This window comes from Leucopleurus acutus (genome assembly GCF_964270905.1).
Source record: "Leucopleurus acutus genome assembly, chromosome: 15".
NCBI classification, from domain to species: domain Eukaryota; kingdom Metazoa; phylum Chordata; class Mammalia; order Artiodactyla; family Delphinidae; genus Leucopleurus; species Leucopleurus acutus.
In genome coordinates, this window is record NC_139157.1 from 79278013 (window position 1) to 79302796 (window position 24784).

Consider the following 24784-nt stretch of genomic DNA (forward strand, 5'->3'; position numbering starts at 1 on the left):
CTCCTCCTCCCAAGGCCTTTTTCCGAAGCCGAGTCTTCTCCCTCTGGGGAGACGAGAGCGCCAGCAATGGCCCCGCGGCGCAGAAAGGCGACGGGAGCAGCTTCGGAGGCGGAAGCCGCCGCCCCCAGGGTCTCGGCGCCGCGTGTGAAGGGCGCCCCGACCGAGCCTAGAGAGTCCCCGGCCGTCCCTGAGGCCGCCCGGCCCAGCGCGCGGAGGTGCGGCCCCGCCAGGCCGTCGGGATCCCGGAGGGAGAAGAGCGGCCCGGAACCCCAGGAGAAGCGGCAGGTACGCGCGCGGGCGGTACGCCCGCGGGCTGCCCGCGCTGAGGACCGGGTGGAAGGTCCGCCTGCTCGGACCGAAGGGGTGATGCCTCCCGCGGCCCCGGGGCCGCCCCTTCCCAGGCGTGCATCTCGCCGCGAGGGCACCGCGCGCTCCGCTCGGGAGCGGAGACCTCAGCCCGGGCCCACGGAGGTCCCCGGCCCGCTGGTCCCAGTCTCCAGTCTCGGGCGCGGGAAGGAGGCGCCCGGCGCCTGGAAGCCCCGGGCGGTATTGGACAAGTTGAGGCTGAGCCGCCAGGAAATCTCTGAGGCGGCGGAGGTGGTGAACAGGCTCACGGACCACCTGCTGCGGAGACTGCAGAGCTGTGAGTCCGAGTTCAAAGGCGTCGCGCTGCTGCGCACCGGGAGCTACTACGAGCGCGTGAAGGTGAGCTGCGCCGCGCCTCCGCTGCAGTTCCCGCGGCTCATATCCACCTCCTACGCGCCCCTCACTTCCCTTCGGAAGTAACTCAGACTCGTGTTCTTTTGTGGTCTGTGACATAGCTGTTTTGTTTCGGCTTCCCATCTAGATTGCAAGCTCCATTGTCACAGAACGTTTTGCACAACTTTGAACCCTTATACGGCTGCTCATTTTATTGCTATGGACTCAGTGATATTTGTTTATCGCAGAAAGATGGTGTATGTATCGGTCTTTGGATCTTAAAACTCTTTTAGCACTGAAGACCACTCATATAATTCCATCTAAAGCTTCTTGAAAGCCAAGTGAGCAAAACTTGCATCAGACTAATCTGCCTGGAGCATGATTCTTACTACATAAATGTCGATCAGTTCTATTATGTGGAGGGTCCAAAGGGAAGAGAAAGTTATTAGTTAGAACTAGAGAACGAGAAGACGGAGAACAGTCTCCCATCAGAACCACTCTCCTTTTTATTTACTTATTTTTTAAAACTTTTTATTTCGTTTTGGAGTATAGTTGATTAACAATGTTGTGTTAGTTTCGGGAGTACAGAAAAGTGATTCAGTTATACATATACATGTATCTATTCTTTTTCAAATTCTTTTCCTGTTTAGGTTGTTACTTTATATTGAGCAGAGTTCCCTGTGCTATACAGTAGGTCCTTGTTGGTTATCCACTTTAAATATAGCAGTACCCCTCTCCTTTTGAAAATCAAGCTGATGGAAGGAAATTCAGTGAAATTTGTTTTATCTAAAACATGTATTGCTTTTAAAAAACTGGTTATAAAAGGTATATACGTGTTCATTGTAGAGTTGACCCACTGCCTGCCCTCAGTAGGTTCCCACAGCACAACAGTACCCCTGCTCCATACCTCTTTCCTCAGCCTCTCCCGTATTTGCCCCTGTTCCGTGTTGATGTCCCTGGAAATTTCAGAAAAGCATATAGAAGAACAGTATTATTCCTGTTTGTTTTATTCACCGTTATTTTGGTGTATTTTCTTCTGTTATGCATACACTTAAATTTCAAAGTTGGATTCCAAACTTTATAATTGGTAAAGGGATCGACAAAAGACACTTCTCATTAACTCTTTTACTTGGATTCATATTGACGCATTTCCATTCATGTATTTTATTGTAATATTATCAAATTCTAGGTGAAAATCTGGAAGTTTTCTTGTAGAAATTCCTTGTGGGATTTCCAGTTTATAATGTTCTTTTTGTCCATCCCCAGCAGCTCACCCCCGCCTCCCTCTAAGCCACCATCATCTTTCACCTGAATTTTGCCTTTCCAATCTCCTTATTTGCCTTCTTATAATATCTCCACAGAGGCCAGACTAAATTTTTAAAAATACAAAGCTAAAACCTGGCTTCTCAATGAACATGATGGAATAAAATCTGAACTCCTTTCCAGGATCTACAGGTCCTCGCAGAATCTGAGCCCCGGCCTCCGCTTCAACTTCATTTCATGTCACTCTTCCCCTTGTCCACATGGACTGATTTTTGTTCCTTGAGCTAAAATTTTAAAAGACTTGACAATTCCAAGTTTGGAGGAGATGTGGAGCAACTGAAACTCCCTTGCATTAATGCTGGGAGGATAAATTGTTACTACCTATTGAAAACTGACATTTTTTTCTAAAGTTCAAGATTTGCCTGTCCTGTGGTCCAACGGCCCCACTCCTGGGCACATATACAATAGCAACGGGTGCTCATGGCCGCCCAAAGGCATATGTAAGAATGCTCAGAACAACTTTGTAACAGTTAAACTCAGAACTATCTGTAGTAGTTAAAAACTGGAAACAACCCAAATACTCAACAACAGAATAAGTAAATCTATTTTGGTATACTCCATTAATTCAGTGGAATACTACACAGAATGAAAAAGAACAAACTACCACTATAGACAGAACGATATAGATGAATCTCACAGTGTTAAATGAAAGAAGTCAGGTATAAAGGGTACCTACTATATGATTCAGTTCCTGTTCCCAAACAGGCAAACCTAACCTATGGTATTAGAAGTCGGAGTTCTGGCTGCTCTTGGTGGAGGGTTTCTGGGCAGGAGTGGGAATGCTGCTGGGGATGGGAAAAGGGCAATTCAGCGTGCCCTCAAGGCTCACTGTCCTTACTGGGATTCAGCCATTTTTCTTTTTTTTTTGCGGTACGCGGGCCTCTCACTGCTGTGGCCCCTCCCGTTGCGGAGCACAGGCTCCGGACGCGCAGGCTCAGCGGCCATGGCTCACGGTCCCAGCCGCTCCGCGGCATGTGGGATCTTCCCCGATCGGGGCACGAACCCGCGTCCCCTGCATCGGCAGGCGGACTCTCAACCACTGCGCCACCAGGGAAGCCCTCGACCATTTTTCTTGAATAAATCCTCCTTGGATTGTTGCAAGCCTTTGGTTAATTTACAAAGACCTGAAAAAGTTGAATTTGACCTTTTCTGCCCACGTTCTTGTTACTTTTATGGAAAAGTGGATTTTCAGAGGCTTTTATTTCATCCCACTGATGGCACTTCACGTGTTTGTTGCACCCCCATAGTATGTCCTAGTCAGCTTGGGCTGCCATAGTAAAATATCATCGACTGAGTGGCTTAAACAACAGACATTTATTTTCTCATGGTTCTGGAGGCTGGAAGTCCATGATCAGGGTGCCAGAACGGTTAGGTTCTGGTGAGGGCTGTCGTCCTGGTTTGCAGATAGCCGCCTTCTCCCTGGGTCCTCGCTGTGTTTCTCAGAGCATGTGTGCAGAGACACAGCAAGCGATCTCACTTCATCTAAGTCCACCAGTCCTATCAACTAGGACCCTACCCTCATGATCTCATTTAACCTTCATTATTTCCTAAAAGCCCTGTCTCCAGGTACAGTTACGTTGGGGGTTAGGGCTTCAATATATGAATTTTGAGAGGACACGGTTCACTGCACAGCACGGTACGTCTCAGTTTGGACTAGCCACGTTCACATGGTCAAAAGACATAGGGCAGGGCTTCCCCGGTGGCGCAGTGGTTAAGAATCCGCCTGCCAATGCAGGGGACACGGGTTCGAGCCCTGGTCTGGGAAGATCCCACATGCCACGGAGCAACTAAACCCGCGCGCCACAACTACTGAGTCTGCGCTCTAGAGCCCGAGAGCCACAACTACTGAAGCCTGCGGGCCTAGAGCCCGTGCTCCACAACAAGAGAAGCCACCACAATGAGAAGCCCGCGTACCACAACGAAGAGTAGCTCCCGCTCGCTGCAACTAGAGAAAGCCCACGTGCAGCAACAAAGACCCAACGCAGCCAAAAATAAATAAATAAATAATTTTTAAAAAAAAAGACATAGGGCTACCAGATACTGTGTTGAATAGTACAGTCCAATAGCTGTACTTGAAGCATACTCCTAATGAGTAAAACACTTGTGCATTTTTAATATAGGAAAATAATCATTTATTATAATTGCTGTAATTATTATTGTGGTGATGAAGAAGATTCTTTGAAGTTCTTATTTATTTATTTATTTTTGGCCACGCTGCACGGCTCGTGGGATCTTAGCTCCCTGACCAGGGATGGAACCCATGCCCTTGGCAGTGAAAGCATGGAGTCCTAACCACTGGACCGCCAGGGAATTCCCTGAAGCTCTTAAAATGCTGTGGTTCAAAGACATTAATGTAGTTAGTGTATGACTTGGAGCTCATACTCATTTGGCTGACTGTTAGCTGTAAGGAGAGGGCCCTTGCTCAACTAGCTAGGAGGTAACTACACATATTTTTGAGACCAGTGACAGGGGGCTGGCTCAGTGTGTAGCTTGTAACTTAAAAGGTAGCACCCTAAATTTCTTTAATTTTATCAAGCTTTAATCTCAGGAAAAAACTGGTACAGATTTTTAAAGCTTGCATATTATTTTTAATTGTTTTTAAGAAAATGCGTATAGAACCTACAAACTGAAGCCAATACTCTTCACCTAGCTCCCCTAGTCTCACTCCCAGAGGGTATAAATATTAGAAATCTTGCTTTTCGTGGTAGCTTTTCGTGGAAATTTTAAGGAAAAAAATTGTAGTTGGTTGGAAAATATTCACAAGCAAACACATTGGTGCTATTTTTACTGTTTCTTAGATTTCTGCTCCTAATGAATTTGATGTTATGTTCAAACTGGAGGTCCCCCGAATTCAGCTAGAAGAATATTACAACAGTGGTGCTCATTACTTTGTGAAGTTCAAAAGAAATCCCAAAGGAAATCCTCTGGGTCAGTTTTTAGAAGGGGAAATATTATCAGCTTCTAAGATGCTGTCCAAGTTTAGGAAAATCATTAAGGAAGAAATTAAAAATATTGAAGGTAAGATCTTTGACTTTTGATTCTTAAAGATCTAATCATATCTACTAATTGCCTCTCCTGATCTTTCTTGATCTCCCTGCAGCAGACTGTTGACTACTACCTCCTAGAAACAACTCTTTGCTCTTAATTTTAGTCTACTATATTTTCTTGGTATTCTTCCTAAATGTTGATTGACTCTATTTTGTTTGTTTTTTTGGTTTTTTTTTTTTTTTTGCAATGCATGCTTTGAAGGGAGTGAACTGGGAGAAGTGGTAGCAGTTGGGGACACGAACCCGTGTCCCCCGCATTGGCAGGCGGACTCTCAACCACTGCGCCACCAGGGAAGCCCTAACTCTGTACTCTTTGATGAACATCTTCCCACTTCTCCCACCTCCCCGCCCCTGGTAACCTCCATTCTACAGTCTGCTTCTCTGTGTTTGACTTTCTTAGCGTCTCCATATAAATGAGGTCATGCACTTTGCTTAGCACAACGACCTCCAGGTTCATCCATATTGTCACAAATGGCAGGATTTCCTTCCTTGTTAAGGCTGAATAATATTCCATTGTCTATATATGCCACAAGCTCTTTACCGATTCGTTCATCAGAGGACACCTAGGCTGTCTCAAGCATCTTGGCTGTTGTGAATAATGCTGCAGTCAACAGTGCTTGCTTCCTGGGTGCTGGTGCTCACTGCCTCTCTGCATGACACGCCTCCACCCTCCGGGCTGGGCTGTTGCTGTTTTGTTTTTTTCAATTTGGCCGTGCCACACAGCTTGCAGGTTCTTAGTTCCCCGACGAGGGCTTGAACCTGTGCCCTCGGCAGCAAAAGCGTGGAGTCCTAACCACTGGACCGCCAGGGAATTCCCGCTGAGGTCTTCTGAATCACCCCTCTCCTCCCTGCTGCTCATCTGGCCTCTTATGTAGGCTTCCCTCCAAACCCCCGTACACAAATTTAAATGAAAATTTAATCACAGCACTCCCAAACCCCAAAGTCTTTGGGGGCTACTCGTTTTATATACCAGACAGAATCTTGATAATATACCCCATAATGGGTATCATCAATAAATACTGGCTCAATGAGTAGAACACTACCTTGTGGGGTCATTTTCTTCTTTAGAACTAATTTTCATCTTACACTTAGTACTTATGGATCTCCAGTTATAGCTATGTTATTTTCCCTGTGTTTTTAGAGAAAAGTGGAATGATAAGCCCTTTCTTCTTTATTAATATGTTTAAACAGATACAGATGTCATGGTGGAGAGGAAGAGAAGAGGGAGCCCTGCAGTAACACTTCTGGTTAGAAAACCTAAAGAAATATCTGTCGATATAATCCTGGCTTTGGAATCCAAAAGCAGCTGGCCTGCTAGCACCATGGAAGGCCTGCCCATCAGTAACTGGCTTGGAGCAAAAGTCAGGAACAGTTTAAGACGACAGCCATTTTACCTGGTACCCAAGCATGCAAAGGAAGGAAGTGGTTTCCAAGGTATCTTGACCATGAAGGTTAACTTAAAAGACGTCCATATAAAAGAGTCGTTAATGTTACATACTAGGGCAGTGAAAGATCAACTCGTGCTATTGGCATTTCAAGAGCCATTAGGCTAAACAGGCTACAGGATGGGAGTTTGGTGATAGATGGAATTGAAAAGGGCATAATTGTAATAGTAATATCAAGTACTCAGCTTTAAAATGTCTACTAGCCCATGTTTGAATGTTGTTTTTGTTTGTTTGTTTTTAATAAAGAAAAGCAAGTACTGGCCTTGGAGTCAGACTGCCCTGGATCTGCATCCTAAGGCTTCTTCCCTTACTAGCTGTGTGATCTGGGGCTAGTTATCGAGCCCTGCTAAACCTGTTTGCTCATCTGTATATGTTTTTATTACACTAAAAAATATACAGATTCCTTCAAACTTGTAATCATCCATAGTTTACTTTATCTGACATAGGAGATTGAATGTCAACTAAGTACAAGTATCGTTACACACAAAATAAACCTAGAAGGTATGTCTTTGCATTGAAGTTCATTTTCAGAATGATACTTTATGAGCATGGCAGGGACTGTATACACATTTCATCATATTTCTCAATACCTCATGTCAAAGCATAGATGCAGTAAGTGCTAAAATAGAAAAAAAATCAATAAAACTACAATATTCCCAGATATCTAAACTATCTACCCAGCATTTTAAATTTATTTAAATATTTTAAAAAGTTATTCATCAATTTCAATTTTGACATTCCAATCAATGAACATGCAAAGCTTTATTTAAAAAAAAATAATTCATACACTGTTGATGGAAGTGTAATATGGTACGATCCCTTTGAGGGATCGTACCTTTGAGAAAAGGTCTGGCAGTTTCTTAAAAGGTTAAACATATATCTTCCCTAATCCAGCATTAAGTCCATAACACATTTATATAAGAATATATGTACTAACCCAAATCTGGAAATAGCCCAGAAGTCCATCAAAAGATAATGAATAACCAAACTGTAGTATATTTGTAAAATGGAATACTACTCAACAACAAAAAACAATGAACCACTGATAAGAGGATGGATGAATACTAAAAACATTAAGACAGGTGAAAGAAAACAGAAACAAAGGGTCCATACTGTATGATCTCAATTATAGTAAGTTCTAGAACAAGCAGAATTTATCTATGGTTTTTTAAAAAATTAGAGCAGAGGTTGCCTGAGGTGCTGGGGGTTGATTAGGAAGGGACAGGAGAGAACTTTCTGGGGTGATGATAACTTTTTGATGGGGGTTTAAAAAGATCCCACACGCCGCAACTAAAAATCCTGCTTGCCTCAAGGAAGATCCCGCACGCGGCAACAAAGAACACATGTGTGGCAGCAAAGAACCCACGTGCCACAACTAAGACCCAACACAACCAAATAAATAAATGAAAGAAAACGAAAAACAAATGACACGGGTGTAGTCATTTGTCAAAACTCATCAAATACTACATTTAAGGTGTGTGCATTTCACTGTTCGCAAATCTTACCTAAAAAATCACACATGCAAATAAATATTGAACTCCAGTTCATAATATTCATGCTGAAGTGTTTATGGGTAAAGTATTCTAATTAGTTCCACAACTTGTTTTATTTTTTAAACAAATATTTATTTGGCTGTGTCAGGTCTTCACAGAATCTTTGTTGTGGCATGCAGGATCTTTGGCTGTGGTGCGCAGGCTCCAGAGCACACAGGCTCAGTAGTTGTGGTGTGTGGGCTTAGTTGGCTGGCAGCATGTGAGACCTTAATTCCCCGACCAGGGATCGAACCTGCATCCGCTGCATTGGAAGGTGGATTCTTAACCCCTGGACCACCAGGGAAGTCCCCATCCACAACTTGTTTTAAAATAACAGTTTTCTTAAAAAAAAAGAATTTATGGATGGATAGATAAATATGTGATAAAGCAAGTATAGCAAAACATTAATTGTAGAATGTAGGTGGTAGGCATGTGAATGTTTACTATAAAACTCTTTCAGCTTTTTCTGTATATTTTTGAAGGATTTCAAAATACTAAGTTTAAACCCACTTGAAAAAATTCCTCCAGGTGGTTAAACTACCCAACTCAGTATGCTTAAATTCATTGTTTTCATTATTGTTTCTAATTTTAGGTATTGGAATTAAATTTTAATTTAGCTTTGTTTCATAAATTTATAAAGCATTCACATGGTTCCAAAGTCAAAGCTACAGAAAAAAGTATTCTTAGGGAAACATAGCTTCCCTTTATGTTTCCTCTACACTCTTCTCTCCTTCCCTGATTGGAAGCCCTATAATTGTTTTCAGTTCACCTTTCATTTTTAAAAAGTACAAGTAAATACATATATATATATATGTATATATATTCATATGCAACACCCCCTCTTTAAAAAGTACTTTTCTATTTTCACTTAATAAGATATCTAGGTTATCACTCCATAGCTCTGTGTAGAGATAGCACTCGTTCCTTTTTTAAAAAAAATTCTATACTGTTTTTAAAGGTTACTTTCCATTTACAGTTACTACAAAATATTAGCTGTACTTCCCGTGTTGTACACTACACCCTTGTAGCCTATCTTATATCCAGTAGTTTGTATCTGCCCCTCCCCCCCCACTGATTACCACTCATTTGTTCTCTGTATCTGTGAGTCGTCTTCTTTTTTGTTATCTTCACTAGTTTGTTTTATTTTTTAGATTCTACATGTAAATTACGTCATACAGTATTAGTCTTTCTCTGTCTGACTTATTTCACTTAGCATAATGCCCTCCAAGTCCATCCATGTTGCTGCAAATGGCAAACTTTCGTTCTTTTTTTACTGCTGAGTAGTATTCCACTGTATATATATACCGCGTCTTCTTTATCCATTCATCTGTTGATGGACACTTAGGTTGCTTCTGTATCTTGGCAATTGTGAATAATGCTGCTGTGAACATTGAGGTGCATGTATCTTTTCGAATTAGTGTTTTTGGTTTTTTTGAGCACCATTCCTTTTTATAGTCTGTTTTTATAGCTGGTCAAGGAATAGTAAATCCATATCTAATTTTGCTGGTATTGCCAAAATCACCTCCAGACAGAATTCACCAATTTGCATTCCCACAGAAGTGTATGAGAGTACCCATTTCACCCTCAGCTTTAACAACAGAACTCATTAAACCCTTTGAAATTTTTGCCAATAATCCAAAAAGAGAGAAATGATACTTCAACATGGTTGTTTAAAATAAACTTTTAATTTTAGAATAGTTTAAGATTTGCAGAAAAAGTACAAAGATGATATAGAGAGTTGCTGTATACCGCATACCTATTTCCCATTATTAGCATCTTACATTAATATGACACATTTGTCATAATTAATGAACCAATATTGGTATAGTCTTGTTAATTAAAGTCCATACTTTACTCAGATTTCCTTGATTTTTACCTAATGTCCTTTTTCTGTTCCAAGATCCCATCTAGGATACCACATTGCATTTAGTTGTCACGTCTCCTTAGCCTCCTCTTGACTGTGACAGTTTCACAGTCTTGCCTTGTATTTGATGACCTTGACAGTTTTGAGGAGTACCAGTCAGATATTCTGTGGAACGTCCCTCGTTTGGCATGTGTCTCATGCTTTTCTTGTGGGTTAGACTGGAGTTCTGAGTTTGGTGGAGGAGGACCGCAGAGTTGAAATGCCATTCTCATCCTATTACATCAAGGGTACATCGTGAGTATGACTTAGCACTGCTGGTGTGGACCTCGATCACCTGGCTGAGGGAGTGTTTGCCAGGTTTCTCGACTGTTAATATCCTCTCTTTCCCCCTTTTCATACTGTGTTATTTGGAAGGAAGTCACTGTGCACAGCTCACACTTAAGCTCACCTCTTTATTTTTTTTTTAATTATTTATTTTTATTTGTTTGTGCCGGGTCTTAGTTGTGGCTCACGTGCTCCTTAGTTGCGGCATGCGAACTCTTAGTTGCGGCATGCATGTGGGATCTAGTTCCCTGAGCAGGGATCAAACCCAGGCCCCCTGCATTGGGAGTGTGGAGTCTTAACCACTGTACCACCAGGGAAGTCCCTAAGCTCACCTCTTCAAGAGCAGAGTATTTACACACATTATTTGATATTCTGCATTGGAGATTTATCTCTTCTCTCCCATTTTTTTTCGGTACACGGGCCTCTCACTGTTGTGGCCTCTCCCGTTGCGGAGCACAGGCTCCAGACGCGCAGGCTCAGCAGCCATGGCTCACGGGCCCAGCCGCTCCGCGGCATGTGGGATCTTCCCGGACCGGGGCACGAACCCGTGTCTCCTGCATCGGCAGGCGGACTCTCAACCACTGCGCCACCAGGGAAGCCCTCTTCTCTCCCATTTATTTATTTACTAAAATCATATCAGTATGGACTCATGGATATTTGTCTCGTATTTCGGGCTATAATTCAATACTGCTTTCATTTTGTTGCTTAAATTGTTCCAGCTTTGGCCTTGAGGAGCTCTTTCATTTGGCTCCTGTGTCCTTTTGACAAACGTCCCATAATTGTGGGTTTTGTTTTGTTTTCAGCACTAACTCACTTTCTGGTACCACAAGATGCTCCAGGCTCATCTTGTGTATTTCTTGCTTCAGTCCTAGAATCAGCCATTTCTCCAAGGAACCCTGTATCCTTTTATTGGAGAGTGTACTAGAGCCATGACCTGGGTGCTATGTGTGCTCTGCTGGAGTAGCAGAGGAAATACATGTATGATTACTAACTGCAGCATATGCACAGCTCTGTAGGTATTTCCGTGTGTCACCACCTGTATCTGTTTTAAGTGGTACATGAATTCACACTGATGTCTTGAACTGTAATCCGTTATCACGTGGATCATTCTACCTTCTCTCCTTGCTCTCTGTAACCTCTCATCCCAACAGCGAGAAACCTGGCTCCCACCATCTGCCACCCACCTACTCCATTGTTCCTTGTTCAGTTCCAATCCACATGTATGGATGGTTCGGAATTGTAAATCTATTCCCCTGTGTGCACAGTGCGTGTGTACAGTTCCTTTTGCCTTCAGTCTTACAGACCCCATTTCCAAAGTAACTTAGGTCAACACCTTTTGCCCCCATGCCGTTCAGGGAGTTTGTGTCATACATTCGTAATACAGTTAGAGTCCCTTTTCGCAGTCTGCGTTACTTCTTGAGATCCCTTGACCTTCTAAGTGACTTTTTAACAGTTTGTGTATGTTAAGGTTCACTCTCTGTGCCATGAAGTTCTGTTGGTTTTGACAAATGCATTGCATCGTGTATCTACCGTTACATGATACCAATAGTTTCACTTCCCTAAAAAGTCCCTGTGCTTCACTTATTCAACCCTCTGCATCCCAAACCTCTGGCAACCGCTGACCTGTTTACCATCTCTATAGTTTGCCTTTTTCAGAATGGCATAAATGGATGTTGTACATGGATTTATACAGCAGCTATGAGCACACCTATCTCTGTGCCACCTTCCCCATATATTTATTGTCTGTATATTGTGTAGGCTTTAGTATACTATTTATTCTGTCCCCCCAAAATCTTTGTCTGTCCTTGAGCTATACCATATTGTCATATATAATATGACTTTATAAGCCTTGATATCTGCTCTCCCACTTTGTCCTTCTTAAAGAGTGATTTAGATATTCTTGACCCTTTTATTTTCATAAAAATGCTGGTATCATCTTGTCAAGGTCTACAGAAACATTGTTTTTGGAGTTTTGATTGTGAGTGCGTTGACTCTATAGATGAATTTGGGGAGACTTGATATATTTACAATAATGAGTCTTCTAATTCATGTGCAGGTGCACATCTCCATTTATTTAGATTTCCTCTAATACTTTCCAGTGAAGTTTTTTGTGGGTTTTGTGGGGTTTTTTTTTTGCGGTACGCGGGCCTCTCACTGTTGTGGCCTCTCCCGTTGTGGAGCACAGGCTCCGGACGCGCAGGCTCCGCGGCCATGGCTCACGGGCTCAGCCGCTCCGCAGCATGTGGGATCTTCCTGGACCGGGTCACGAACCCGTGTCCCCTGCATCGGCAGGCAGACTCTCAACCACTGCACCACCAGGGAAGCCCATCAGTGAAGTTTTTGAATTTTCTCCACAGAAAGTTTATATGTCTTTTGTTAGATTTACTCATAGGCAATTGTAACTTTTTATTATGAAAAATTTTAAACCAATAGAAAAGTAGACTGAAGAATATATTGAACTCATGCATACCTGTCACCCAGCTTCTTTTGTATTTTCTACATATACAGTTATATCATCTATCAGTAATGATAGCTTTCATTTTTCCTTCTCTTACTGTGCTTGCTAGGGTAGCCAATGCATGTTGAACAGAAACAGGGATAGCACACAGCCTGCCTTCCTGATTTCAAAGAAAAAACTTCTACATTTTACATTAGATTATCATGTTGCTATGGGTTTTTTTTTATAATCTACCTGTTATTAGATCAGGTTTCCATCCACATTTAACTTACTGAGAGGTGTTTTCTTTTAATGATGAATGAATGTTAAATTTTATTAGCTGTACTTTCTGCTTCTGTTGAGTTGATCATATGTTTTTCCCCTATTCTGTTAATGTGACAGATTATATTGATTGATTTTTAAAATTATAAACCAATTTCTGATTAAAACAAGATAGTGATAGGATGGTCAGAGCTTAAAAGAGCTATCCATGGTTAAAACTTGGGGAGAAGGGGGAGATCATTCTATTCTTACATAAACTCGCAAAAAATAGAAAAAAAGGAAATGTTCCCTGGTTCATTTTACGTGAATACCCAAACTTGCAAGGATGGTATAAAAGGATAAACAAAAAACTTCAATCAATCAATTCAAATTATTATTGAAACAAAACGTCAACAGACTGTATTTAGCAATATATGAAAGGTAATACGTCTCACCATGGCTAAATGTATTAAGCCCTGAGTTCTCCCCCCAGTTTTTTTTCTATCTTGGCACATTGTTTGCTTGTTCAAATCACTTGTTTTAATATGTAATCACATTATTTATCTGTTCACTTCTTTTGGTCTATCTCCCTCTAGAAATTTTTCAGGATGATATTTTAATGATGGAAATCATTTAAATATTGTGTTGTTTATATTGTTTGTTTTTGGTAAAGTGCTTTTCTATTTTTCTTTTGGAAATTAAGAAGAAACATGGCGTCTGTCCTTCTCTCACATTGAAAAGGAAATTTTGAAAAATCACGGAAAATCTAAAACATGCTGTGAAATTGATGGAGTGAAATGTTGCAGGTAACCTCCTTATTTTGTGAAATGACAGATTATCAATAGAATGCTTAGTTCTTTGTTGACTCCATAGTTTAAACCTGAAGATGATCATTGCTGGCTTGAGTCCTGGGGGCAGTGCATGGCTGGATTGACCTGGAGTATTAGAGTGTAAGAATGAAACCAAGGAAGCCAGGTCCAAGGGACTAAGGAAGAGTGTTGTTAGAAGGCAATGGTAGGACTTCCCTGGTGGTCCAGTGGTTAAGATGCTAAGCTCCCAACACAGGGGGCCCGGGTTTGATCCCTGGTCAGGGAACTAGATCCTGCATGCCACAACTAAGAGCCTGCATGCCACAACTAAAGGATCCCGCACGCGGCAACGAAGATCCCGCGTGCGTGCCACAACTAAGACCCAGCACAGCCAAACAAATAAATAATTAAAATTAAAATAAAAAAAGAAGGCAGTGCTGGGGAGCATAGTCCTGAGCCTGGATTATATGGATGTAGATGTATGAAAGTAGGACAGAGCGAAGGGTGTGAACACTAGTCATGACCAGCTGTGACAATTGGATTTGTCTTAGTGTTCTGGTTGCTTCAAGGTAATGAATATTAATGTTGCATAATGGGAGGAGACCAAAGGACCACTCTTATTGGATGCTGGTGCTTGCTTTGAGGTGGTTTGGCTGTGTTGAAGGCCAGGGACTGACCAGGTAAATTTGAAACAACACTGAGAGATGGGTAATTATTTTTCTTGGTAGCATAGACACCATAAAGAACTGAGCTTGAAAAGGAATCATTCATTTGAGTTCCTAAAGTTGTCTGGAATAAGGATCACAAAAGTTAAAAGGTTAAAACAAGAATGCCCAATGTGCAGGCACAGGAAGTTCTTTAAGGCTTCATATGCAGGCTTTGAAGCAAGCATTAAGAAAAATATATTGTTGATTAGGCTTAGTAATTTTATAAACGTCAAATTTTGTCAACTGCTAAATAACTGGATGATTAATGTAAACCAAAATAAGACAAAATCATTTTATAAAAATTAAAACAAGATTTTTCTAGGTACTAAATAACTGGATAATATAAATATCTGCCGGTTTCATGTAGTTGAATTAATCCTGATAGAATAAAACACTTAAGCCAGGAACGGGGAAGAGGAAAGGAAAAAATAGGTTCTTGAAACTTTAAACCATGTATTTGAAAAAATAATTAAGTTTTAGAATGACTCTGTAATTATATTATTTATACATATATTGGGTTGGCCAAAAGGTTCGTTCAGTTTTTTCCGTAAGATGGCTCTAGTAGCACTTAGTTGTCTTTAACATCATTTGAAACAATTTTGTTAGATTGTATTGACAGCTGTCATATCAATGTGCATTTAAAAAAAAGCTTATCAAAGTCTGTGAACTTTTGTGTATCCATTTTAATATTGAAGATGGAAGGAAAAAAGCAACATTTTTGGCATATCATGCTTTATTATTTCAAGAAAGGTAAAAACGCAACTGTGAAACGCAAAAAAAGATTTGTGCAGTGTGTGGAGAAGGTGCTGTGACTGATCGAACATGTCAGTAGTGGTTTGCGAAGTTTCATGCTGGAGATTTCTCGCTGGACAATGCTCCACAGTTGGGTAGACTAGTTGAAGTTGATAGTGATCAAATCGAGACATTAATTGAGAACAATGAACGTTATACCACGCAGGAGATAGCTGACATGCTCAAAATATCCAAATCAAACATTGAAAATCATTTGCACCAGCTTGGTTATGTTCACTGCTTTGGTGTTTAACTTATGGGTTCCACATAAGTTAAGTGAAAAAACCTTCTTGACCATATTTCCGCATGCGATTCTCTATTGAAATGTAACGAAAACGTTCCGTTTTTAAAACAAATTTGTGACGGGTGATGAAAAGTGGATACTGTACAATAATGTGGAATGGAGGAGATCATGGGGCAAGCAAAGAGAACCACCACCAACCACACCAAAGGCTGGTCTTCATCCAAAGAAGGTGATGTTGTGTATATGGTGGGATTGGAACAGAGTCCCCTATTATGAGCTCCTTCTGGAAAACCAAACAATTCCAACAGTACAGCTCCCAATTACACCAACTGAAAGCAGCACTGACGAAAAGCGTCCAGAATTAGTCAACAGAAAATGCATAATCTTCCATCAGGATAATGCAAGACCTCATTTTTCTTTTTTTTCTTTTTTTTTTGCGGTACGGGGGCCTCTCACTGTTGTGGCCTCTCCCGCTGCGGAGCACAGGCTCCAGACGCGCAGGCTCAGTGGCCATGGCGCACGGGCCCAGCTGCTCCGCGGCACGTGGGATCCTCCCAGACCGGGGCACGAACCCGTGTCCCCTGCATCGGCAGGCGGACTCTCAACCACTGCGCCACCAGGGAAGCCCAAGACCTCATATTTCTTTGAGGCGAAAACTGTTACGGCTTGGCTGGGAAGTTCTGATTCATCCGCCGTATTCAGCAGACATTGCACCTGCGGATTTCCATTTATTTCGGTCTTTACAAAATTCTCTTAATGGAAAAAATTTCGATTCCCTGGAAGACTGTGACAGTTCTGGGACCTGGAACAGTTCTCTGCTCAAAAAGATAAAAAGTTTTGGGCAGATGGAATTACGAAGTTGCCTGAAAAATGGCAGAAGGTAGTGGAGCAAAACAGAGAATACGTTGTTCAATAAAGTTCTTGGTGAAAACGAAAAATGTGTCTTTTACTTAAAAACCAAAGGAACTTTTTGGCCAACCCAATATCTTTATTGTTTTTTGTATCTATATGTATTATAATATCTGTATTGTTTACTATATCTCTATGTTTTTCCTGTAAGATACCTAAAGTTCTTTGTGGAATGAAACAGGTTGTAAAGAAGTAAAAATAAATGGTTTTCTTTTTTATTCAACAGGAAAGAGTGTTTAAAACTAATGAAATATCTTTTAGAACAACTGAAAAAAAAGTTTGGAAACCGAAAGGAACTGGATAAGTTCTGTTCTTATCATGTGAAAACTGCCTTCTTTCACGTCTGTACCCAGGACCCAGATGACAGTCAGTGGCACTCCAAGGATTTGGAGCTCTGCTTTGATAACTGTGTGACATACTTTCTTCAGTGCCTCAAGACAGAACAACTTGAGCATTATTTCATTCCTGAAGTCAATCTCTTCTCTCGAGACCATATTGACAAGCTAAGTAAAGAATTTCTGTCAAAGCAAATTGAATATGAAAGAAACAATGGATTTCCAGTTTTTGGTGAATTTTGAAATTATATTTTTAAAAAGAATCAAGAATTAGAGTGACTTTATAATCATTGAAATGCATCACAGCAATGATTGACTAAAATGATTATTCAGCTCTCCGTTTCTCTTCATAAACTCTAATCAATATAAAAGGATGGATTATCCTAGGAAACAGATTATTCAAGGAATAAGAAGCAAAGGAGTATTTAAAATATACAAGCTTTACCAGAGTGGCATGAAAAGAAGGACAAAATACATATCACCTCAATTAAATTCATCAAGCACTGACTGAACACCACCTCTCACCTAGCACAGATGTGTGGAAGGAGGCAAGGTCATTGCCTCCACGAACTGGTAGGTTTTGTTTAACATACAAATATGTTTGGAAGCCATGTCCTGTCCTATGTGTTAGGATAGGTAAGAAGGAAATGAAAAAATAGGTTCTGTGTGTCCTGGGAAATTCTTAATCTTTCATAGAAAAATATAGGATACTTTTCTACACATGGCTAAATATAAAACATAACTTACTTTCTTTTAAGTAATACTTTTATATGTATTTCTGAAAAGGCAATACACACATGGTACAAAACTCAAAGAAAAGGGTATGGGATAAAATGCCATCCTCTCTCCTCTGCACTTAGGCAGCATTCAACTTGAGGCAGTTGCTGTCTGTTAACTTTTTCCTATTCAGATATTTTGCACATTTTCTTACTGGTTTTTTTTTATTGTTTTCTCATTGTCATTTTGTTGTCATTCTCATATCATGAATAACTTCTGTGCAGACTGTCTACACCAATTTTTGTGTCTTCTAGTGAGAAAGGTTTTAAAATTAAAATATTGAATGTATCAGTCTTCTTTATGCTTGTGCATTTTTTGTTATCTTCAACAAGCTAATGTGTTTGAATGTACTAAAAGTTGGACATTTGGAGGAGAGTTTTGGGGACAGTGTATGATAAATAAATAGAAACTTAGGCAAACAAAAAAATCCAAGCTACTTTTAACTCCAGGAAAAAATGAATGTGTGCAAGAAAACTAATCATAGTCTAATTTGAGAATATTACTCAACTGTAAGTATTTGTGAATTCAAAGTAATATTATAACTATTGACTATTAACCTTATCAGGATTATGAATAGTTACATGGAGAGGATAGGGCCTGAGTGCTTGTGAGTGACGGTGGTAGAGGGGGTTGGACTACATTCGTTTCCTACTGCTGTATAACAACTCACCACAAACTTCGTGGCTTAAAACAGTACACATTTATTATCTCACAGTTTCTGTGGATCAGGATTCTGGGCATGGTTCTGCACAGGGTCTCACAGGGCTTCAGTCAAGGTGTCAGTTGGGGCTGCAGTCTTATCTGAGGCTTGACTGGAGAAAGATCCACTTTTATTGGCAGTATTCAGTTTCTTACAGTTTTAAGACTGAAAACTTCAGTTACTGTTGGCCAGAGATTGCCCTCAGCTGCTAGAAACTGCTTTCAGTTCCCTGCCATGTAAACTCCCAGCATTGGCAGCCCATAACATGGCAGCACTTCAAAGCTGGGGGAGAGGGAGAGACTCCAGCAAGAGGGTGCAACAGTCTTATTTAACATAATTACATACACATGATCATGTACATCCCATAACCTTTACCATATAGTTGGTTGGAAGCAAGTGATTGGTCCCCCCCATGCTCAAGGGGAGGGGAATCACTTAAGAGTGTTATGTCAGTGTAAACAACTGTATAGTTGAGGGAAAACACTACCCACAAGACTACTCTCACTTCTGCCATCAGTTGCAGTTTCAGGAGATTCTCCAAATCATTCTCAGGTTTGATAATTCACTAGAAAGAACTCAACTGAAACCAGTATACTCATGGTTACAGTTTATTACAGGGTAAGGCTATAGGTTAAAATTAGCTAAGGGAAAAAGCAGATAAAGCATAGTCCATGAGGGTACCAAACACAGGCGTTCTATTCTTTTTTCCCTGGGGAGCCATGGATACGTTTTATCTCTTGGCATCAATGTATAACAATACACATGGAATATTGCCGACCAGGGAAGCTCACCTAAGCTGCAGTGTTCACAGTTTTTATTGGAGCTCAGTGGTTGGCTTGATTTAATGCTGTTTTTCAGTTTTGGTATCAGTTATCTTAGCTTTATGAGTTGAAGAGTTTTTCAACTTTTCATCTTTTATTTCCAGAGGGTATGCCAGATTTACCCTCTTGAAAGCCCTTGATTACTTTTCCTGTTTCTTCTGTTTTATCTATTCAGCTTAACTACCTGAGTTAATTTTACTAATTTAGGAAAATATAGTCACACTTGTGAATTCATATTTGACATTACAGTGTTCTTACTAAAGAATCAGCTGTTGGTTTTCATCGAACACTGTATTTTCTAATTTGTTAATTTCTGCTTTTACCTTTCTTCCTTCCTTTTCTCCTATCAGTCTTCCTATCAGTAACACCAGGAAATTATTAGTGCATAAATGAATAACGTAGGATTAGGTGATAATTATAACTAATTATACACAAATATAAATACTAAATGTTAATATGAGTAATTATCATATAGGGAACAGAAAACTGTACACAAAACTATAAGGGGAGGTAGGGGAACATGATTAGTCAAAGAAGCTTTCATGGAAATCAATTTACCTAGGATTTATTTTAGCATGGGGCGCTACGCTAAAATGTAAGAAACAGCTGTCGTGTATTTTTGTCCCATGAATTCCTTTTACTGTTTCATTTCAAAGTAGGTTAAGTATAAGAAAAGTACCAAGGGACTTCCCTGGTAGTCCGGTGGTTAAGAATCTGCCTTCCAATGCACAGGATGTGGGTTCAATCCCTGGTTGGGGAACTGGGGTCCCATATACAGGGCAACTAAGCCTGTACGCCGCAACTACTGAGCCTGTGGGCCTCAACTAGAGAGCCTCTATGCCACAAACTACAGAGCCCATGCGCTCTGGAGCCCGCGCACCACAACGAAGACCCCTCGTGCTCTGGAGCCCACGCCATAACTAGAGAGAGGCCCATGCACCACAACAAAGAGCCTGCTCACCACAAGAGCCTGCTCACCACAAGAGCCTGCATGCCGCAACGAAGATCGCGTGGGCCGCAACTGAGACCGGATGCAGCCAAAAATAAATAAATAAAATAGATAAATATTTTAAAAAGTACCAAGTAAAATACTGTTTGATAACCACAAAATTAAAGGGCTACTGAGAAAGACACATCAGCTTGTCTTTTATCATAGAAACAAATTTACTGTGTCAATAGCATCTTTTTCACTACTATGACAACATCTGAACAAGCTTTAAATGCTTTAAAGACTGACCTTAATATAGCAACATTATAGGAGACAAAATTTATTTTTATTTCTTTAAATAAAGATAGTAAAAAGTTAACTTTTAATGCTACAGTCCTTAAGATCCATAAAAATTTTCAACTCAAGGTTATATTTGATTTTATGAAAGTATAAAATATTGAATTCTACATTAAAAAAATTTTTTTAACATCTTTATTGGAGTATAATTGCTTTACAATGTTGTGTTAGTTTCTGCTGTATAACAAAGTGAATCAGCTATACGTATACATATGTCCCCATATCTCCTCCCTCTTGTGTCTGCCTCCCACCCTCCCTATCCCACCCCTCTAGGTGGACACAAGGCACTGAGCTGATCTCCCTGTGCCATGCAGCTGCTTCCCACTAGCTATCTATTTTACATTTGGTAGTGTATATATGTCCATGCTACTCTCTCACTTTGTCCCACCTTACACTTCTGCCTCCCCATGTCCTCAAGCCATTCTCTATGTCTGCATCTTTATTCGTGTTCTGCCCCTAGGTTCTTCAGAACCTTTTTTTTTTTTTAAGATTCCATATATATGTGTTAGCATATGGTATTCTTTTTCTCTTTCTGACTTACTTCACTCTGTATGACAGACTCTAGGTCCATCCACCTCACTACAAATAACAATTTCGTTTCTTTTTATGGCTGAGTAATATTCCATTGTATATATGTGCCACATCTTTATCCATTCATCTGTCGATGTGCACTTAGGTGGCTTCCATGTCCTGGCAATTGTGTATAGAGCTGCAATGAACATTGTGTTACATGACTCTTTTTAAATTATGTTTTTTTCAGGGTATATGCCCAGTACTGGGATTGCTGGGTCAAATGGTAGTTCTATTTTTAGTTTTTTAGGGAACCTCCATAGTAATGAAAAAGGAGAAGTTACAACAGACACTGCAGAAATACAAAGCATCCTAAGAGACTGCTACAAGCAACTCTATGCCAATAAAATGAACAACTTGGAAGAAATGGACAAATTCTTAGAAAGGTATAACCTTCCAAGACTGAACCAGGAAGAAACAGAAAATATGAACAGACCAATCACATGTAATGAAATTGAAACTGTGATTAAAAATCTTCCAACAGGGCTTCCCTGGTGGCGCAGTGGTTGAGAGTGCGCCTGCCGATGCAGGGGACACGGGTTCGTGGCCCAGTCCGGGAGGATCCCACATGCTGCGGAGCGGCTGGACCCGTGAGCCATGGCCGCTGAGCCTGCGCGTCCGGAGCCTGTGCTCCGCAACGGGAGAGGCCACAACAGTGAGAGGCCCGCGTACCACAAAAAACAAAACAAAACAAAACAAAACAAAAATCTTCCAACAAACAAAAGTCCAGGACCAGATGGCTTCACAGGTGAATTCTATCAAACATTTAGAGAAGAGGTAACACCCATCCTTCTCAAACTCTTCCAAAAAATTGCAGAGGAAGGAACACTCCCAAACTCATTCTTTGAGGCCACCATCACCCTGATACCAAAACCAGACAAAGATACTACAAAAAAAGAAAATTACAGACCAATATCACTCATGAATATAGATGCAAAAATCCTCAACAGGGGTTTCCCTGGTCGCGGAGTGGTTGAGAATCTGCCTGCCAATGCACGGGACACGGGTTCGAGCCCTGGTCTGGGAAGATCCCACATGCCGCGGAGCAACTAGGCCCGTGAGCCACAGCTACTGAGCCTGCGCGTCTGGAGCCTGTGCTCCGCAACAAGAGAGGCCACAACAGTGAGAGGCCCGCGCACCGCGATGAAGAGTGGCCCCCGCTCGCCGCAACTAGAGAAAGCCCTCGCACAGAAACGAAGACCCAACCCAGCCAAAAATAAATAAATATTTAAAAACAAAAAATCCTCAACAAAATACTAGCAAACAGAATCCAGCAAGACATTAAAAGGATCATACTCCATGATCAAGTGGGATTTATCCCAAGGATGCAAGGATTCTGCAATATATGCAAATCAATCAATGTGATACACCATATTAAGAAATTGAAGAAGAAAAACCATATGATCATCTCAGTAGATCCAGAAAAAAGCTTTTGAAAAAATTCAACACCCATTTGTGATTAACACTGTCCAGAGAGTGGGCACAGAGGGAACCTACCTCAACATAGTAAAGGCCATATATGACAAACCCACAGCAAACATTATTCTCAATGGTGAAAAACTGAAAGCATTTCCTCTAAGATCAAGAACAAGACAAGGATGTCCACTCTCGCCACTATTATTCACCATAGTTGCATATTCAACATATTCAGCATAGTTTCCTAGCCGCAGCAATCAGAGAAGAAAAAGAAATAAAAGGAATACAAATTGGAAAAGAAGTAAAAATGTCACTGCAGATGACATGACACTATGCATAGAGAATCCTAAAGATGCCACCAGAAAACTACTACAGCTAATCAATGAATTTGGTAAAGTTGCAGGATACAAAATTAATGCACAGGGCTTCCCTGGTGGCACAGTGGTTGAGAGTCCGCCTGCTGATGCAGGGGACGCGAGTTCGTGCCCCGGTCCGGGAAGATCCCACATGCCGCGGAGCAGCTGGGCCCATGAGCCATGGCCGCTGAGCCTGCGCGTCCGGAGCCTGTGCCCCGCAACGGGAGAGGCCACAACAGTGAGAGGCCCACATAACACACACACACAAAAAAAAATTAATGCACAGAAATCTCTTGCATTCCTGTACACTAACAAGGAAAGATCAGAAAGAGAAATTAAGGAAACAATCCCATTCCCCATGGCAACAAAAAGAATAAAATACCTAGGAATAAACCTACCTGAGGAGGCAAAAGACCTGCACTCAGAAAACTATAAGACACTGATGAAAGAAATCAAAGATGACACAAACAGCTGGAGAGACACACCACGTTGTTGGATAGGGAGAATAAGTATTGGGAAAATGACTGTACTACCCAGAGCAATCTACAAATTCAATGCAATCCCTATCAAATTACAATGGCATTTTTTACAGAAGTAGAACAAAAAATCTTAAAATTTGTATAGAGACACAAAAGACCCTGAATAGCCAAAGCAATCTTGAGGAGAAAAAAAGGGAGGTAGAGGAATCAGACTCCCTGACTTCAGACTGTGCTACAAGGCTACAGTAATCAAGACAATATGGTACTGGCACAAAAACGGAAATACAGATCAATGGAACAGGATAGAAAGCCCAGAGATAAAACCACGCACCTACGGTCAACTAATCTATGACAAAGGAGGCAAGAATATACAATGGAGAAAAGACAGTCTTTTCAGTGAGTGGTGCTGGGAAACTGGACAGCTACATGTAAAAGAATGAAATTAGAGCACTCCCTAATACCATACACAAAAATAAACTCCAAATGGATTAAAGACCTAAATGTAAGACGGGACACTATAAAACTCTTAGAGAAAAACATAGGAAGAACACTCTTTGACATAAATCACAGCAAGATCTTTTTTGACCCACCTTGTAGAGTAATGGAAATAAAAACAAAAATAAACAAATGGGACCTAATGAAAACTTGAAAGCTTTTGCACAGCAAAGGAAACCATAAAAAAGGTGAAAAGACAACCCTCAGAGTGGGAGAAAATATTTGCAAACAACTCAACGGACAAAGGATTAATCTCCAGAATATATAAACAGCTCATGCAGCTCAATATTAAAAAAAAACCCAATCAAAAAATGGGCAGAAGACCTAAGTAGACATTTCTCCAAAAAAGACATACAGATGGCCAAGAGGCACATGAAAAGATGCTCAACATCACTAATTATTAGAGAAATGCACATCAAGACTACAATGAGGTGTCACCTCACACCGGTCAGAATGGGCATCATCAGAAAATCTACCAACAACAAATGCTGGAGAGGGTGTGGAGAAAGGGGACCCCCTTGCACTGTTGATGGGAATGTACTGTGATACAGCCACTATGGAGAACAGTATGGAGGTTCCTTAAAAAACTAAAAATAGAATTACCATATGACCCAGCAATGCCCTCTACTGGGCATATACCGAGAGAAAACCATAATTCAAAAAGATACATGCACCCCAATGTTCATTGCAGCACTATTTACAATAGCCAGGTCATGGAAGCAACCTAAATGCCCATCAACAGACGAATGGATAAACAAGATGTGGTACAGATATACAGTGGAATGTTACTCAGCCATAAAAAGAAACAAAATTGGGTCATTTGTAGAGATGTGGATGGATCTAGAGAGTGTCATACAGAGTGAAGTAAGTCAGAAAGAGAAAAACAAATATTGTATATTAACGCATATATGTGGAATCTAGAAAAATGGTACAGATGAACCGGTTTGCAGGGCAGAAATAGACATAGATGTAGAGAACAAACGTATGGACTCCAAGGCGGGGTGGGTGGGTGGTGGGATGAACTGGGAGATTGGGATTGACATGTATACACTAATATGTATAAAATAGATAAGTAATAAGAATCTGCTGTATAAAAAATAATAAAATAAAATAAAATAAAATGTCAGGTATGATGATGGAAAAAAATTGTTTTGTTG

At 40.8% G+C, this 24784-nt stretch overlaps 1 protein-coding gene across 1 annotated transcript; it reads left to right on the forward strand.

Annotated features, from left to right (window-relative positions):
* Positions 1 to 66: 66 nt before the first annotated feature.
* Positions 67 to 17730, forward strand: CGAS (cyclic GMP-AMP synthase; the record flags this gene model as incomplete). Its single annotated transcript, XM_082855348.1, has 5 exons — positions 67 to 705; positions 4821 to 5040; positions 6261 to 6503; positions 13636 to 13738; positions 16620 to 17730. The coding sequence occupies 5 exons, from the start codon at positions 67 to 69 to the stop codon at positions 16969 to 16971; spliced, it is 1557 nt and encodes a 518-aa protein (XP_082711474.1). The 3' UTR covers positions 16972 to 17730.
* Between the last annotated feature and the right edge of the window lie 7054 nt (positions 17731 to 24784).